The following is a 19,574-nucleotide window of genomic DNA, read 5'->3' as shown; positions in this document are numbered from 1 at the left end:
ATAGCCCCCAGTTAGCCCCACTCTCCCCCTCAGCCCCATTGTCCCCAGTTAGCCCCACTCTCCATCCCTAAGCCCATAGTCCCCAGTTAGCCCCACTCATCACCCCATCCCCATTGCCTCCATATAGCCCCACTCTCCAACCCTGACCCCATATCCCCTAGTTAGTCCCACTTTCCACCCCTAACTCCGTAGCCCCCAGTTAGCCCCACTCTCCAGCCCTAACCCCATAGCCCCCCAGTAAACCCCACTCTCCACACCTAACCCCATAACCCCCCCAGTTAGCCCCACTCTCCATCCCTAACCCCATAGTCCCCAGTTAATCCCACTCTCCACCCCTAACCCCATAGCCCCCTGTTAGCCCCACACTCCACTCCTAACCCCATAGCCCCCAGTTAGCCCCACTCTCCACCCCTAAACCCATTGCCTCCAGTTAGTCCCACTCTCCACCCCTAACCCCATATCCCCCCAGTTAGTCCCATTCTCCACCCCTAAGCCCAAAGCCCACAGTTAGCCCCACTCTCCACCCCTAATCCTATATCCGCCCAGTCAGCCCAACTCTCCACCCCTAACTCCATAGCCTCCAGTTAGTTCCACTCTCCACCCCTAGCCCCATATCCCCCAGTTAGCCCCACTCTCCATCCCTAACCCCATATCCCCCAGGTAGTCCCACACTCCACCCCTATCCCCATCGCCTCCAAATAGCCCCACTCTCCATCCCTAATGCCATATCCCCCAGTTAGCCCCATCTCCACCCCCTAACCCCAAAGCCCCCAGTTTGGCCCACTCTCTATCCCTAACCCCATAGCCCTCAGTTAGCCCAACTCTTCACCCCTAACTCCATAGCCTCCAGTTAGTTCCACTCTCCACCGCTAACCCCATATCCCCCAGTTAGCCCCACTCTTCATCTCTAACCCCATATCCCCCAGGTAGTCCCACACTCCATCCCTAACCCCATTTCCCCCAGGTAGTCCCACTCTCCACCCCTAACTCCATAGCCCCCTGTTAGCCCCACTCTCTATCCTTAACTCATAGCCCCCAATTAGTTCCACTCTCCACCCCTAACCCCAATGCCCCCAGTCAGCCCCACTCTCCACCCCTATCCCCATCACCTCCAAATAGCCCCACTCTCCATCCCTAACGCCATATCCCTCAGTTAGCCCCATCTCCACCCCTAACCCCAAAGCCCCGAGTTAGCCCCACTCTCCACCCCTAACCCCATAGTCCCTAGTTAACCCCACTCTCCACCCCTAACCCCATAGCCCACAGTTAGCCCAACTCTCCACCCCTTACCCCATAGTCCCCAGTTAGATCCACTCTCCACTCCTAACCCCATCGCCTACCGTTAACCCCACTCTCCACTCCTAACCCCATCGCTTCCAGTTAGCCCCACTCTCCACCCCTAACCCCATAGCCCCGCCCCCCTAGTTATCCCCAATCTCCATCCCTAACCCCATATCCCACAGGTAGTCCCAATCTCCACCCCTAACCCTATAGTCCCCAGTTAGCCCCACTCTCTATCCCTAACCCCATAGCCCTCAGTTAGCCCCATCTCCACCTCTAACTCCATAGCCTCCAGTTAGTTCCACTCTCCACCCCTAACCCCATATCCTCCAGTTAGCCCCACTCTCCATCCCTAACCCCATATCCCCCAGGTGGTCCCAATCTCCACCCCTAACCCTATAGTCCCCAGTTAGCCCCACTCTCTATCCCTCACCCCATAGCCCTCAGTTAGCCCAACTCTCCACCCCTAACTCCATATCCTCCAGTTAGCCCCACTCTCCATCCCTAACCCCATTTACCCCAGGTAGTCCCACTCTCCACCCCTAACTCCATAGCCTCCGGTTAGTCCCACTCTCTATCCCTAACCCCATAGCCCCCAATTAGTTCCACTCTCCAGCCCTAACCCCATATCCCCCCAGTTAGCCCCACTCTCCATCCCTAACCCCATATCCCCCCAGTTAGCTGCACTCTCTAGCCCTAACCCCGTAGCCTGCTTAATTAATCACTTTCAAATGACATTTTCAGCTCTCTATTGAAACCCCATATGGATTTGCCTCCACCACCTTCCCAGACAGCACATTCCAAATCCCAACAACTCTGAGTAAGGAAGTTTGCGCTTATCTCACTCTATAGCTCTCTTGCTGACAGCCTTGAAGTTGTGACCCCCTAGTTACTGACATACCAACTGATAGCAGCAGAAAATCCTCCTTTACCCCATCAAAATTGTTGATAATCTTGAACAAATCAATAAGACCAGCTCTTAAATCTTTTCTGCTCTCAGGCGAATAAGCCCAATTTCTCTAATCTTTTCCTGCATCTAAAATCCCTCATTCCTCCTGTCAATCCTGTAAGTCTCCTTTGCATTCTGCCCAGGGCTTTAACACCCCTCAATAAGATGTCCAGAACTGAGCACAGTTCTCCAAATGCGCCTTCCCTTTTAGGATCCCCTCACCGATTCCTCCCACAGATTGGCCAGTTCACCCTCTTTAGTGATATTCATCCCCCTCCTCTTTAAAAAAATGCTCCAGAGGCTTCTTATAAACCCCACGGCTGCACTCTCCTCTCATTCCCTGACTCTGTAACCACACTGTGCTGATCTTCCCTGGACCACTGGGTGTTCCCAATCAATCCTCTCTTGGAAGTTAAGCTTGATTATTTCCTCACATCTTTGGTAACTCACTGCTCTGGGATCTGCCCCTTCATCTTGTTTCCTCGGTCAGTGTAATGATCGCCCCGGTACAGGTTTCTGGCGTCTCTGATGGCCCAGTCAGGGAGATCCCAACAGACACTTGACGGTCCTTTCCTTTCTTTAAATTATTCAGGGCTACGGTGGACAATGACCCCCCTTGGAGCAGAGCCAAGAGAGCCGTGAATACTCCCGCTGCAATCGCCTGTGAACTCTCAACTTGGGGTCAATGGTCATCCTGTCAGCCATGCCAAGGCCTGAGGGTAAGAAAGAGCCATTGCCTTTACAACCTGACTGCAGCACCAGGGGCCCGGGTTCGATTCCCGCGTCGGCCGACTGTGCGGAGTTTCCACATTCTCCCCATGTCCAAAGATGTGCAGGTTAGGTGAATTGGCCATGCTAAATTGCCCATAGTGTTCAGGGATGTGTAGGTTAGGTGCATTAGTCAGGGGTAAATGTAGAGTAATAGGGTAGGGGAATGGGTCTGGGTGGGTTACTCTTCGGAGGGTCAGTGTGGACTTGTTGGGCTGAAGGGCCTGTTTCCACACTGTGGGGATTCTATACCATTCTATAAATAGATGCTGATACCTACATGAATCTGGACCTCAAATTGGATTTGTGTATAAATTCATTCTCAAGCTGTGGGGGTCATTGGCTCATGTTACATTTACTACCTGTCCCTAGTTGCCCCTTGAGAAGGTGGGGGTGAGCTGCCTTCCTGACCCGCTGCAGTCCACATGCTGTAGGGTGACCCACAATGCCCTGAGGGAGGGAATTCCAGGATTCTGACCCAGTGACACTGAAGGAACGGTGATATATTTCCAAGTCAGGATGGTGAGGGGCTTGGAGGGGAACTTGCAGGGGGTGGTGTTCCCATGTATTCACCGTCACAGTCCTTCCAGATAGAAGTGGCTTATAATGTGATGTGAAATAACCCAAAGCAATTCACTCCTGTGCCTTGATGCTAGTGTTTATAACAACAACTTGCATTTATGCAGCACTTTTAATGTGGAGAATATTCCTGAAGTACTTTCAGACAATCTAAACATTCTCTGTTTCCTGTACAGTATCGATCCAGGAAGATTGTGCGGTTCGGGCAGTTTGGGGGCAGGACGTGTACAGATATATTGTCCACTGAGGAAACCTGTCCACTCACTGGGAACTGTGAAGAGCTACCAGTCAACTGTGGAAACAACTTCCAATGTGAAAACGGTAATTGGCTTTTTTCTCCATGTCTGCGTGGGACAGAGAGAAGGAGGTAGAGAGGGAAGGAGGGAGAGAGAGTGAGGGAGGGAGGGAGAGAGGGGGGAGAGAGAGGGGGGAGGGAGGAGGAGGAGGAGAGAGAGGGAGGGGTAGTGAGAAAGCGGAATAAAGGGAGAGAGAGAGGGGGCAGAAGGGAGACAGAGATGGAGGGAGAGAGAGAGGGAGAGAGAACATGTTTAGAGTTTGTGCGTGTGTGTGTGGGTGTGTGTGTGTGGGTGTGTGTGTGGGTGTGTGCATGTGTGTGTCGATGGGTGTGTGTGTGTGTGTCGGTGTGTGTGTGTGTGGGTGTGTGTGTGGGGGGTGTTTATGTGGGTGTGTGTGGGTGTGTGTGTGGGGGGTGTATGTGGGTGTGTGAATGTGTGTGCGTGTGTATGTGGGTGTGTTTATGTGGGTGTGTGTGTGTGTGTGTTTGTGTGTGTGTGTGTGCATGTGGGTGTGTGTGTGTGGGTGTATGTGTGTGTGTGTGTGTGTGGGTGTATGTGGGTGTGTGTGTGTGGATGTATGTGTGTGTGTGTGTGTATGTATGTGGGTGTGTGTGTGGGTTTGTTTCAGGTTTCCAGTATCTGCAAGATTTCTCCATAACCTCGATCCCCTCCCTGATTAAAACTCTCTCTGTCTCAGCCTTGAATGACCCAGCCCCGACAGCCCTCAGTGGGAAAGACTCCCACAGATTCATCCCCCTTCGAGGGAAGACATTCCTCCTCATCCCTGTCTCCAATGGGTGAGCCCTTATTCTGAGATGATTCCCTCTGGCCCTAGTCTCTCCCTCACAAGGGGGAACACCCTTCCCACATCTCCCCCTGTCACATCCCCTGAGAATCCTGTACGTTTCAGTAAGGTCACCTCTCATCCTTCTAACCCCCAATGAGCACCGGCCCAACCTCCTCAACCTCCCCTCATAGAACACTCCCTCCATCCCCGGGATCAGTCTAGTAAAGGTAAAGGTAACTAATAACCTAATAGTGATTCCCGATCATGGCCCGTAAGCTAATGAGCCTGTTTTATATCTCCTTCCCTTTGTGAATAAGGGCCATTGCATTTATCGCTTTTCAAATCCTCTGAGTCAACTCCAATATCGAAAGATTCTTGGCAAATTGTCCATTATAGCCATGGTCTCTGCAGCTAATTCTTCATATCTGAGGTTGCACATCATCAGCTGAAGGGGAGTTATTGACTTTAACTCCATTAGTGATAATTATTGTATTTAAAGTATTTATTCAACTCCATTGCCATTTCCTGGCTTCCCTGTCAGTATTCACCCAGCCTCATTTCAATAACCTAAATTCATTGCAGCCTCACTCTTCCATTTCATACATTTAAAGAAGCTCTTACTGTCTGCTTTGATGTTACTTGCAAGTTTGCCCTCAAAGTTCATTTTCTTCCTCCATATTACTTTTTGTTTGTTTTTTTTGCTGGTTATTAAAACCCCAATCCTCTGGCTTACCACTTGCAGTTGGAACATTTGTGAATATAGTTTTTTCAATTTGACATATCCATTTGGGGGTTGGTTTATCCCCTTCCTAGGATCCTTCTTCCTCACTGGGATGTACTTTAGTTTTGAATCATAAACTTTATTTTTCAAAGGTTTGCCATGGCTCCTTAACCATTTTTTTTCACTAATGTCCTTTCCCTGTCTATTTCAGCCAGTTGTGCTCTCATTTCTATTTATTTACTCTTATTTACGTTTAGCACAGTTGTTTCTGACAAACGTTTGTCACTCTCAAACTGAATACTAAGATCCACCCTGTTATGGTCAGTGTTTTCTAAGGGAGCTTTTGCTCTTATTAAACCTGCCTCGTTACATATTAAGAATCAGCAGTGTTGCTGTGGAATTGTCAGTGCTCTGATTGGCCATTGGAGATTTAAAGGGGTGTGACCCTAACTAATATTTCTGTTGAGTGTGGGACCCACAAACAGCTGTGATGGTGTCACATCCTGAGTCTTCAGTTTCCTGTCACACTGACGTAAAATCTGGGCTATGAAACAGTCAATTACAGCCTTAATGATCCTCATAAGTACACAAAATAATGAAACACAGCAAAATTTTTATTAACTGGCCTGTGGGGCCAGGAGCATGTTAATGATCAAATATTCCGGACCATCAAGAGGTAGACATAACGGCAGTAAACGCTGACCAAGCAAAGCTTCGAGACATCAACAGCCTCACAGCGTCAACAGTAAGCAATAGAAATGTAATGCAAGGGATATACACATCACTGTTATATTTGACTTACAGCATAAATACTCAGATCTCATGGTATTTGAGGGATTTTTTTTGTTGGTTTGTCAAAAGTGCTGTTGATAAAACAATTTCTACTGTAGTAAGACTGCCTCACTGTTTACAGGAATAATTTCTTACTATAACATAGAAACATAGGGAATAGGAGCAGGAGGACGCCATTTAGCCCCTCGAAGCTGTTCTGCCATTCATTATGATCATGGCTGATCACCCAACTCAGTCTGCTGTTCCTGCTTTCTCCCTCAGAGCCTTCCATCCCTTTCGCCCGGAGAACTGTGTCTAACTCCTTGAGAACATTCAATGTCTCAAACGTTTCCTGTAGCATAGAGTCCCACAGGCTCCCCACTCTCAGGGGGAAGACATTCTCCTCAGCTGGCCTACCCTGTATCCTTCGACTGTGGCCTCTGGTGAGACATTGTGGCACCACGGTCTGTGCAGAAAGGACAACAAAGCTGCTAACAGCTGACCGAGATACAAGAATAATTTGGTGCTTACTTTAGACCGGCACAGACTCTATTGGCTGTTTTCAATGTGGTAGACCTCGATGACGCTTTGACTCTATAACTAAGATACACCAAGTTAAACATCACACAACACCAGGTTATAGTCCAACAGGTTTATCTGGAAGCACTAGCTTTCGGAGCGTCGCTCCTTCATCAGGTGGCTGATGGACTTGTGCTTCCAAATAAACCCGGAGAAAGTGAGGACTGCAGATGCTGGAGATCAGAACCTAGATCAGAGTGGTGCTGGAAAAGCACAGCAGGTCCGGCAGCATCCAAGGAGCAGGAGAATCGATGTTTCGGGCATAAGCCCTTCATCAGGAATGAAGGCCTTTCCTGATGAAGGGCTTTGCTTGAAACATCGATTCTCCTGTTCCAGATGAACCTGTTGGTCTATAACCAGGTGTTGTATGATTTTTAACTTTGTCCACCCCAGTCCAACAACAGCTCCTCCACGTTAAGGCACGCCTGACATCTAGAGGTGGATTCTGAGATTGCAACCAGACTTTTCTCCATAGAGCCATAAACATTCCTGAAGAAGGGCTTATGCCCGAAACGTCGATTCTCCTGCTCCTTGGATGCTGCCTGACCTGCTGCGCTTTTCCAGCAACACATTTTTCAACTCCATAGAGTCATAGACATGTATAGGAAATAGACCCTTTGGTCCAACTCATCCATGCCGACCAAGTATCCTAAGTTAATCTAGTCCCATTTGCCAGCACTTCGCCCACATCCCTCCAAACCCTTCTTATTCATATACCCATCCAGATGCCTTTTTAATGCTATAATTGTGCCAGCCTCCACTACTTCCTCTGGCAGCTCATTCCATACATGCACCACCCTCTGTGTGAAAAAGTTGCTTTTTATATGTTTCCCTTCTCACCCTAAACCTATGTCCTCTAGTTCTGGACTCCCCAACTCTATTTACCCTATCCATGCCCCTCTACAACGTCACCCCTCAGCCTCCGACCCCAGGGAAAACAGCCCCAGCCTCTCCCTATAGCTCAAATCTTCCAACCCCGGCAACAATCTTTTCTGAACCCTTTCAAATTTCACAACATCCTTCCTATAGCAGGGATACTAGAATTGAATGCAGTATTCCAAAAGTGGCCTAACCAATGTCTTGTACAGCCACAACATGACCCCCTAACTCTTATACGCTGAAAATGTGTTGCTGGAAAAGTGCAGGTCAGCCAGCAACACATTTTCAGCTCTGATCTCCAGCATCTGCAGTCCTCACTTTCACCCCTAACTCTTATACTCAATACTCTGACCAATAAAGGAAAGCATACCAAACACCTTCTTCACTATCCTATCTACCTGCGACTCCACTTTCAAGGAGCTATGAACCTGCACTCCAAGGTCTCTTTGTTCAGTAACACTCCCTGGAACCTTACCATTAAGTGTATAAGTCCTGCTAAGATTTGCTTTCCCAAAATGCAGCACCTCGCATTTATCTAAATTAAACTCCATCTGCCACTCCTCAGCCCATTGGCCCATCTGGTCAAGATCCTGTTGTACTCTGAGAGAGCCAAACTATAGAGGCTGCTGCATTCTGAATCAGTCTGTACTGTCGGTTTGTCTGAACGTATGGAGCAGTGATTTGTGTGTTGTTCTGTCTGCAGGACGCTGCATCCCAAGGAGGCTGAAGTGTAATGAAGATAACGACTGTGGTGATTTCAGCGATGAGGATGACTGTGAGTCGTTCAGATCCCCCTGTGCCAAAGTCTTGGAGCCTTTGGAAATAGGGCACACTGCAGGATCAGGGTGAGGAACAACACTGTGTCCATACACCAGGGCTGATGACACAGAGAGAGAGAGGCAGGCAAAAACAGCCAGACTACTGCGAGCTACACACAGAAAGGCAGACAGTCCTGACAGAGAGAAACAGAGAGACAGAGAGAGATGGAGAGAGACAGAGAGAGAGAGAAGAGAGAGAGAGACAGGGAGAGACACAGAAAGAGAGAGAGAAGTCAAACATAGAGTCATGCAGTACAGAGGAGGCCCTTCCACCCATTGAGTCTGTGCTAAACTATCTACACAAAGCCAGACTAGGCACAAAGCCATGGATGCTGTGCTTATTAAAGACTGTGAGGTTTCACACCTCAGCTCCCCACCTAGGCAGTGTGTTCCAGACCCTCACCACCCTCTGGGTGAAAATGTCTTTCCTCAAATCCCTTCTAAATCTCCTGCCTTTCACTTGAAAATGCTGTCCTTTGTTATTAGAAAATAGAACAGAACAGGAACGAGCCCTTTGATCCACCATGTTGTGCTTAACATGATGCCATATTAAACTAATCCCTTCTGCCTGCCCTTGGTCCATTTCCCTCCATACTCATGGGCTTATCTAGAAGTCCCTTAAAAGTCCCTATCATATCAGCTTCCACCACCACCTCTAGCAGCACGTTCCAGACTCTTACCGCCCTCTGGGTAAAAACTTTGCCCCTCACATCTCCTTTGAATTTTCCCCCTCTCACCTTAAATGTGTGCCTCCTTGTATTAGATATTTCAAATCAGGGGAAAAGATTCTATGCCTCTCATAATTTTATAGACTTCTATCAGGTCTCCCCTCAGCCTCCGCTGCTCCAGGGAAGACAACCCGTGTTATTCTAGCCTCTCCTTACAGCTCCTACCCTCTAATCCAGGCAGCATCCTGGTAAACCTCTTCTGCACCCTCTCCAAAGCCTCCACATCCTCCCTGTAATGTGGCGACCAGAATTGAACACAATACTGTAAGTGTGCCCTAACCAAAGTCTTATAAATCTGCAACATGAAATCCTGACTCTTGTACTCAATTCCCCAGCCAATAAAGGCAAACATGCCATACACCTTCTGTACCGCCCTATCCACCTGTGAGGCCACTTTCAGGGAGCTATGGACTTGGACCTCAAGATCCCTCTGTACATCAATGCTGTTCAGGGTCCTGCCATTAACTGTATACTTTTCCTTTACATTTGATCTCCCAAAGTGCAGCACTTACCTGGATTAAACTCCATCTGTCATTTCTTTGCCCATATGTGCAACTGATCAACATCCCACTGTATCCTCTGATAACCTCTTACACTACCCACCACTCCACTGATCTTCGTATCATCTACAAATTTACTAATCCACCCAACTACACTTTCATCCAAGTCATTTATATATTATTGACACTTTACATTCTCCATGGCCCTCATAACCATAAACACCTCTACCTGGTCCCCCCTCAGCCTCCTCTGTTCCAAAGGAAACAACCTGAGCTTATCCAGCCTCTCTTCATCGCTAACCTGCTCCATCCCAGGCATCAACCTGGTGAATCTCCTCTGCACCCCCTCCAATGCAATCTGAAGACAAAGAGAGAGAGAGAGAGACAGAGGGACATAAATCATTAGTAAATCTGTGGATGACGCACAGATTGGCGGAACTGTGGACAATGAGGAGGATTGTCAGAGGATACAGCAGCGTATGGATGGGCTGGGCATTGGGCGGAGAAATGGCAGATGGAGTTTAACCGGAAAAATGCGAGGTGATGCATTTTGGAAGGTCTAATGCAGGAGGGAGGTACACAGCAAGTGGCAGAACCTTTGTAGCATTAACATGCAGAGGGATCTGGGCATACAGGTCTACACTTCCCCGAAAGTGGCCACACATGTGGCTAAGTTGGTCAAGAAGGCATGTGGCATACTGGTCTTCATCGGTCAGGGCATTGAGTATAAGACTTGGCAAGTCATGTTGCAGCTGTAGGGAACTTTATTGAGGCCACATTATATGTAGTCTGGTTGCCCCATGAGCAGAAGGATGTGTAAGCTCTGGAGAAGGTACAGAGACAGTTCACCAGGGTGTTACCTGGTTTGAAGGGTATTAGCTATGAGGAGAGTTTGGACAAACTTTTCGCTTAAATGTTGAAGGCTGAGGGGAGACCTGATCGATGTTTACGAAATTATGAGAGGTATGAATAGAACAGACGTCAGAGACTTTTCCCCAGGGTAGAAATGTCAATTACTTGGGGACATAGTTTTAAGGTAAATGGAGGGGGTAGAGTTTAAGGGAGATGTGTGAGGCAAGTTTTTTTACACAGAGGGTGGTTAGTGCCTGAGGAGGTGATAGAGGCAGGTACATCTACAATAGCAATCTTTAAGAGACATCTTGACTGATATATGAAAAGGCTGGGAATAGAGGGATATGGACAGGCTTTTAGTTTCAAAAGGCATCACATGTCAGTGCAATCTGGATAGGCTGAAGGGTCTGCTCCTGTGTTGGAATGTATTTTGTCCTTTGAATGAGAGAGAGAGAGAGAGAAAGAGAGTCAACAGTATGAGGACCAAGGGAGAGAAATAGTCTGGTGAGAGAGAGAGAGAGAGAGAGAGAGAAAAAGATGGCAGACAAGTAGTCTGCAAAGATACAGGCAGCGAGACAGGCAGATAGACAGGCAGGCGGACGGGCGGGCAGGCAGACGGACAGGCAGACAGGCAGGCAGACAGGCAGGCGGGCGGGCGGACAGGCGGATGGGCAGGCGGGCGGACAGACGGACAGGTGGACGGACAGGCGGACGGACAGGCGGGCGGGCGGGCGGGCGGACAGGCGGACGGACGGGCGGACGGACAGGCGGACGGAAGGGCAGGCGGACGGATGGACAGGCGGACGGGCGGACAGGCGGACGGGCGGGCAGGCGGATGGGCGGGCAAGCAGATGGACGGACAGGCGGACGGACAGGCAGGCAGATGGATGGGCAGGCGGACGGACGGGCAGGCGGACGGACTGGCGGACGGACAGGCTGGCGGGCGGACAGGCGGACGGATGGACAGGCGGACGGGCAGGCAGGCGGAGAGGCAGGCGGATGGGCAGACAGACAAGCGGACGGGCAGGCGGATGGGCCGGCGGGCGGGTGGACGGACAGGCGGACGGGCAGGCGGACGGACAGGCAGGCGGACGGACAGGCGGGCAGGCGGGCAGGCGGACGGGCAGGCGGACGGACAGGCAGGCGGACGGGCGGGCGGGCGGACGAGCAGGCGGACGGGCGGGCAAGCAGACAGACGGACAGGCGGACGGACAGGCAGGCAGACGGACGGGCAGGCGGACGGACGGGGATGGTGGACGGACGGGCCGACGGACAGGCTGGCGGGCGGACAGGCGGACAGACGGGCGGGCAAGCAGACGGACGGACAGGCAGACAGACGGGCAGGCGGACGGACGGCGGACGGACAGGCAGACGGACAGGCTGGCGGGTGGACAGGTGGACGGGCGGGCGGGCAAGCAGACGGACGGACAGGCGGACGGACAGGCAGGCAGACGGACAGGCAGGCAGGCGGACAGGCTGGTGGGTGGACAGGTGGACAGGCGGACGGACGGGCGGGCAAGCAGACGGATGGACAGGCGGATGGGCAGGCAGGCGGACAGGCAGGCAGGCGGGCAAGCAGATGGACAGGTGGGCAGGCAGACGCACAGACAGGTAGATGGCCAGGTGGACGGACAGGCAGATGGTCGGGCGGGGGGGGCGGACATATGGGCAGGCAGGTGGGCGGACAGGCGGGCGGGCGGACAGACGGACGGACAGGCAGACGGACGGACGGGCAGGCGGACGGACGGGCGGACAGACAGGCAGACGGACAGGCTGGCGGGCGGACAGGCGGACAGGCGTGCGGGCGGGCGGGCAAGCAGACGGACGGACAGGCGGACGGACAGGCAGGCAGACGGACAGGCAGGCAGACGGACAGGTGGACAGGCGGACAGGTGGGCGGGCAAGCAGACGGACGGACAGGCGGACGGATGGACAGGCGGACGGGCAGGCAGGCGGACAAGTATGCAGGCGGGCAAGCAGATGGACAGGTGGGCAGGCAGACGCACAGACAGGTAGATGGCCAGGTGGACGGACAGGCAGACGGTCGGGCGGGGGGGGCGGACATACGGGCAGGCAGGTGGGCGGACAGGCGGGCGGGCGGACAGAGGGAGAGATGATGGCTGAGTGATGTTGCAATCCAGAGACCCAGGAAATTCTCTGGAAACTTGGGCTCAAATGCGACCACAGCAAATGTTGCAATCTGAATTCCTACAGACTCAGTAATTAAAAAGTCTAACGATGACTATTGTCAATTGTCATAAAAACCCATCTGATTCACTAATATCCTTTAGGGATGGGAATCTGCCGTCCTTACCTGGCCTGGCCTATACGTGACTCCAGACCCACAGCGATGTGGGTGACTCTGAGATCGACGACACTCCATTGTAAAAAGTCCTGAGAAAGACCTGAAACCAGACGGATTGACCTGGCATCGACCTTGGCACAGGAAAAGACAGCGGCAGATACAGCCCTGTCGACCCTGCAGGGTCCTCCTGGGGGCTAGTGCCAACATTGGGAGAGCTGTCTCACAGTCTCACCAAGCACCAGCCTGACACAGTCACACTCGCAGAGTCACACCTTACAGACAGTGTCCCAGACCCCACCATCACCGTCCCACAGGCAGGACAGACCCAGCAGAGAGGGGGTGGCACAGTGGGATACAGTCAGGAGGGAGTTACCCTGGGAGGCCTCAACACTGACTCCGGACCCCGTGAAGTCTCATGGCTTCAGGTTAAACATGGGTAAGGAAACCTCCTGCTGATTACCACAGACCATCCTCCCTCGGCCGACGAATCAGTATCCTCCATATTGATCAACACTTGGGGGAAGCACTGAGAGTGGCAAGGACACAGGATTTCAATGTGCATCTGTCTTGGAAACCAATGGATTAGATGGCAGCTTTGCAGTCCTGTCACATCCAGTGGGGAATGGTAGCGAACAAGACAGTTTGGAAAGAGAGGGTGACACTGAGGGATGTTCTTTCAGAAAAAGATACTGCAACAATCTGAATAGAAAGAGGACTTCGTGCGAAGGGGATGGAGAGTGGAAGGGAGGAAGGACACAGAGAGAGAGAGAGAGAGCGAGAGAGAGAGAGAGGGAAAGGCGGAGTGGATCGGGGGAGGGATGAAAGGACCACTGAGGGAGTGAGGGAGGAGACAGAAGGAGAGGAGAGTCAAGATTAGAGAGTGTTGCTGGAAAAGCACAGCAGGCCAGGCAGCTTCCAAGGTGCAGGAAAATCGACGTTTCGAGCAAAAGCCCTTCATCAGGAATTCCTGACGCTGCTCGGATGCTGCCTGACCTGTTGTGCTTTTCCAGCGCCACTTGACTCTAATCTCCAGCATCTGGAGTACCCACTTCCACCTAGAAGAAGGAGAGGTGAGACAGGAATGGAGGAGAGCCAGCCATTAGCACCTAGGGAGGGGCTGATTGGTGCTGAATGACCAAGTTGGGCCTTGCCTTTTTAGACTGATCATCTTCGGGATGGAGCCGCGGAAAAGCCCGTTCAACAACAAATTCTACAATGGCCTATGTGAAAATGTCTTTGACAGCAACAGGAGGACTCGTTTCCGTATCCCATGGAATATTGGCTTTTTCTCCTTCCAGGTAAGGGTCACCTGTTTCTTTTATTCATTCACAGGATGAGGGTGTCACTGGCCAGGCCAACATTTAGTCCCCATCCCTAATTGCCCAGGGGCAGTTAACAGTCAACCACATTGTCACATGTAGGCCAGACCAGGTAAGGATGGCAGAGTCCTTTCTTAAAGGGCATTAGTGAACCTGTGGGGAAGGCCGGGTTACAAATGAGGAATGGCTTTATCCTCAGTGGGATTGCGGTGTGTCTATCATGTGAAAGGGATTAATGGCGTCTCCCTGCAGGGTGAAGGGTCCACGTGGACACTGACAGGGGAGGGGGGAGGGTGCCTTTGTGAAGCCGTCTGTCCTTGGGTGACATCGGACTACGGAGTGGGGTTTGAGGGCTTTGTGAAGCAGGGGCCGAGTGTAGGGGAGGAAAATCCCCTCGTATTTTCTCAACATGGATTTGATCTTTACCTGAATTGATCTTTGCTGGGTTTTCAGGGAGACACTGGGGAATGGGACAAGGTGAATAATCTTGTTGTGACACACATCCATGCTATGTCCACTCTGTACTCTAAGATCGTATTCTTGAGTTGTTTGATTCTATTCACTTAGACACAAGCTACACAAGCCTTCACGACTGAGGTATACGAGAGTTCGACTGAAGTTGTCACAAAGATCATGGAAGAGACCACAAGTGGTTTCAACGTTGGACTCTCTCTGACCACCAAGTCTAATAAGGTTGATGCTACTGCTGGCGTTGGCTTCAATCTCAACAAGTCGCGAAATCTTGAAGTTCTACTAAGTCACAATCAGTCCCAGGTAGAGTCCCTGATCAGCCTGCCACTTGGAATGGGGAGACAGAACCAAACTAAGAGAATTGAGAACAGCACAGAGAGAGAGTGAGAGAGAGAGAGAGATGGTGACCTCCTTAGCTAAGGAAGGAGGGTCTAGTGATGGAGGGTGTGCAACAAAGATTTGGTTCCTGGAGTGGGAGGACTGACATCTGAAGACAGACTGGATCAGTTTGGACCGTATTCATTGGAGTTTACCAGATGGAGGGCATCTCATAGTAAGCTATAAAATTCCAACAGGACTAGACAGGGTGGATGCCGGAAGGATGTTCCTAATGACAAGAGGAGTCCAGAACCAGAGGGTCACAGTCCAAGGATACAGGGTAGGCCATTTTGGACTAAGTTGAGGAGAAATGTCTTCACCCAGAGAGTGGGGAGCCTGTGGAATTCTCTGTCCCAGAAAGCAGTTGATGGCAAAATATGGAATGGTCTCAAGAAGGAGATGGATGGAATTCTTAATGATAAAGGGATGAAAGAAAATGGGGAGAAAGCAAGAACATAGGATGGTCAGCCATGATCATTTTGAATGACAGAGCGGACTCAAAGGGCTGAATGGCCTGTTCTCGCTGGAAGCAAAGGATTTGGAGCATAGGAGAGATGGGGGGGGGGGGGGGCGGGGTGGAAACCAAATGGAGGGTAGAGACAGGGCAAAAAAAAAGGTAAAGTAGGGGAATAGAACATGGGCAGCACACTGGTTAAGGGTGGCATGATGGCTCAGTGGTAGCACTGCTCCACTGACTCCCTGCCTCACAGCGCCAGGGACCCAGGTTTGATTCCACCCTTGGGCGGCTGACCGTTTAGAGTTTGGGCATTCTCCCTGTGTCTTAACAGGTTTCCTCCAGTTTACACCCCCAGTCTAAATATGCGCAGGTTAGGTGAATTGGCCATGCTCAATTGCCCATAGTGTTCAGGGATGTGCGGGTTAGCCGTGGGAAATGCAGGGTTACAGGGATAGTTGGGGATTGGTGGGATGCTGTTCGGGGGGTCAGTGTTGAGCTGATGTGCTGAAATGTCTGCTTCCACACTGCAGGGATTCAATGAACAAACAGGGGGAGGAGAGAGGAAATAAGCACGGGGATTAGATGGAGCGAACATGGCATAAGGAGAGAGCACAGAGAAAGCAAAAGTGCATGGGAGAGAGAGGATAGGAGAGATAGAGAGAGGGATAGCCAGAATAGTAGGAGGAAGGGCACAAGAGAAAGAGCATTTGGCACAGGAGAAAGAGAGAGAGAGCGAGAGCAAGGTGTGGGTGCAGACAACGAATAGAGAGAGACAGAGAGCGTGTGGGAGAGGGATTGGGAGTATTACATGCAGGGAGAGAGTGGTAGCACAGACAGACACACTGTTGTGGACATGTGGATGGTGGGAATCGTTGGAGAGGGTGGATGAGAGGGAGAGAGAGACAGACAGACAGACAGATGAGGAGAGACAAGTCCGTTGAAATGAGAGAAAATGGGTGGAGAAAAAGCAATTGGTGGCGTTAGAAACAGAGGCGGGGAGAGTCAGGGAGTGTGAAACAGGAGAGAGTGGGAGAGTGTGAGGGGAAACGGCTGCTCCAGACAGACTGACAACACACTGATCAATCAGAGGAGGAACTAACAGAGGAGACGAGAGTGAGGGAGCCCACAGAGAGAGGACCTAGCAATGCAGCCGTAGAAGGGGTAGGTAGAGTCTGGGGACCGTGGAGGGAGAGGGGTGGATGGGAATAAATGAACGATTAACATTATGACAATCACTGAATCACAGAGCTGTTATAATGCAGACAAAGACATTTGGCCCCTTGATGTCTGTCCAGGTTCTATCCCCTAATGCCAATTTCCTGGCTTTTTTTCCACATCCCTGTACACTATTTATATCCAAAAGAAAGTCCAGTTTTCCCTTGGCTGCCTCAGTTGAACCTGTCCCCACCACATTTTCATTCCACACCCTAACTACGCACTGAGTGATAAAGGTTTTCCCCTGGTTTTGTTTGCACATCGCTTTGAATCAACGCGCCTCTCATTCTCGATCCTTTTATGAGCTGGAACAGTGTCTTGTGATCTATTCTGTCCAGCCTCCACTCATGACGTTGACACCTCTGTCGGATCCCCTCTCAGCCTCATCTCTCCAAGGAGAACAGCCCCAACGTCTTCAATCTACCCTCATCACTGATGTTTCTCACTGCTGGAACCATTCCTGTCGGTCTCACCTGCACTTGTGTTCACATCCCTGCGTTAAGAGGGGGTGGTGAGCTGGCCTCGTTCTGCTGCTGAAAGGTAGTTACAGAATCTGCTCAGTCAGGGAAAATATTAACTTTGTTTCCAGAACCTCTCCCTGTGCCTTCATCTTAACACCAGGCTGCATAAACTTTGTGAGGTTACCCTGTGAGTAAGGTCACTCATTAGAAACATAAAGAGTTGATTGGTGCGAATTTAAGGACGAGACAGTGAGGAGTTCAGGGTGGAAGAGTATGTTGCTGGAAAAGCACAGCCGGTCAGGCAGCATCCGAGGAGCAGGAGAATCGACGTTTCGAGCACAAGTCTGATGAAGAGCTTATGCCCAAAATGTCGACTCTCCTGCTCCTCGGATGCTGCCTGACCGGCTGTGCTTTTCCAGCATCACAGTTTTTTGGCACTGGGTGGCAATTTAAGCCGAGGGTGACCACACCTCAGTTGAATCTTTATGACAATCCCAGCCAATGTAGGAATTGAACCCACGTTGTAGGCATCACTGTGTAATGGAAGCCAGTCATTCAGCTAACTGAGCTTACCAACCTGTCCACATCACAGAGCAAGAAATAACCGCTCATCCTACCCCCTTTGAGTGGGGATTGGGTGCGTGTGAGTTGGGGAAGAATAGCTGACTGGTCTGGAGGAGTAGAGGTGAGTATGTAGTTTGGATGAGGCAGGCAATGGGGTGGGAAGTCTGTGTGAGGGTCAGGGCATAGACTGGGAAACTGCGGGGAGTTCAATGTAGACTGACCCCAGGCTCCTTATTTCTTGTGATAAGATGTAATTTTCATTCAGAAATAGATAACTCATTCTTACAAATGTATCCAAAATCTAGACGAATGAATACTTCCGGGTAAAGGGTCAAATACAGCTGGCAAAATTCCACATGCGAAACAAACGCTATATGCTCGATGACGATTTTATCATTGACCTGAAGAATCTGCCAAGGGAATATGACAAAGGGGTGTATTTTAAATTCCTGGAAAGCTACGGTACACATTACAGCTCCGCTGGAACACTAGGTGGCGATTATCAAATGGTTTACGTGTTGGACAAATCGGAAATGATGAAGGATCGTAAGTCAAGTTGTTTCACAGTCTAAACTTCATGATGTAATTTCCTCCTCTTCACCCAATTCAAACAAAAGCAAAATACTGCAGATGCTGGATTCTTTTTTTTTATTTTCCCCCCACACTACCACCTAAGTGCGGTAGTGCTTATTTTATCCCCAGCACCCATGGTGTGTGTGTGCAGGTGTGAGACACAGTGAAAGACACAAAGTGCACGAATCTTTATTCAATTTCCACCACCAGGAAGATAGGAAAACACCCGGGTGGCCAGTGACAAGCACTGCCCTTCACATCAAAGGGCAGTGCTGTGTGATCAAAACAGTGAAGGGGAGGGTCGGGACTAAATCAAAATAGAGTTGGAGGGAGAAATGATGCACTCCACTCCCTGCGGCGCCCACCTCTCCTGCTGGATTCTTTTTTTTTCTTTTCTTTTCTTCTTTTTTTTCTTTTTTTTTCCCTTTTTTTTCCCTTTCTATTTTTTTCTTTTTCTTTTAACCCCACACTACCGCCTAAGTGCGGTAGTGCTTATTTTATCCCCAGCACCCATGGTGTGTGTGTAGGTGTGATACACAGTGAAAGACACAAAGTGCACGAATCTTTATTCAAATTCCACCACCAGGAAGATAGGAAAACACCCGGGTGGCCAGTGACAGGCACTGCCCTTCACATCAAAGGGCAATGCTGTGTGATCAAAACAGTGAGGGGGAGGGTAGGGACTAAATCAAAATAGAATTGGAGGGAGAAATAATGCACTCCACTCCCTGCGGCGCCCACCTCTCCTGCTGGATTCTTTATTTGTTCAGGGCCTCATTAGCTGGGCCAGCATTTAGTACCCATCCCTAATTACCCAGGGGGGAATGAGGAGTCACCCTCATTGCTGTGGATCTGGAGTCAAACGTAGATAAGGATGGTAGATTGGCTTCCCTTAGGGCAGTAAATGAACCAGATGGGTTTTCCCCAATTATAGATCCGAGTCGTCATTCTGGACTCTTGATTCCAGATTATTATATTGAATTCAAATTCCACCATTTGCTAAGGCAGGATTCAAACCCAGGTCCCCAGAACATTAGCTGGGTCTCTGGATTAACAGTCCAGTGGTAATGCCACTAGGTCATCACCTCCCCTTGAAATCAGCAGCTAAAACTGAAATTGCTGGAGAAACTCAGCAGGTCTGGCAGCATCTGTGGAGAGAAATTAAGTGTTAACATCCCGAGTCTGATATGACCTGTCAGAATACTAAATGAGGGTCACTGGGCTCGAAGCATTGACTCTATGTCTCTCTCCACAGATGCTGCCAGACCTGCTGAGTTTCTCCAGCAATTTCAGTTTTTGTTTTAGATCTCCAGCATCTGTGGG

The 19,574-nt window shown here is 50.4% G+C and overlaps 1 protein-coding gene across 1 annotated transcript in view; it reads left to right on the top strand.

Moving 5' to 3' along the window:
- Window positions 1-19,574, top strand: part of c9 (complement C9) — a 73,119-nt gene that overhangs the window by 16,616 nt on the left and 36,929 nt on the right. Inside the window, 6 exon segments of the mRNA XM_043703045.2 lie at window positions 2,823-2,949; window positions 3,754-3,898; window positions 8,314-8,455; window positions 13,973-14,111; window positions 14,700-14,906; window positions 17,984-18,224. Of these exon segments, the coding sequence (XP_043558980.2) occupies window positions 2,823-2,949; window positions 3,754-3,898; window positions 8,314-8,455; window positions 13,973-14,111; window positions 14,700-14,906; window positions 17,984-18,224 (1,001 nt within the window).

The sequence above is a fragment of the Chiloscyllium plagiosum genome, unplaced genomic scaffold (assembly GCF_037043375.1).
Source record: "Chiloscyllium plagiosum isolate Xiang-an unplaced genomic scaffold, Cpla_swu_hap1 HiC_scaffold_2, whole genome shotgun sequence".
Lineage (NCBI taxonomy): Eukaryota > Metazoa > Chordata > Chondrichthyes > Orectolobiformes > Hemiscylliidae > Chiloscyllium > Chiloscyllium plagiosum.
The sequence above is the reverse complement of the archived record's forward strand: the minus strand, read 5'-3'. Positions and strand labels throughout refer to the sequence as shown.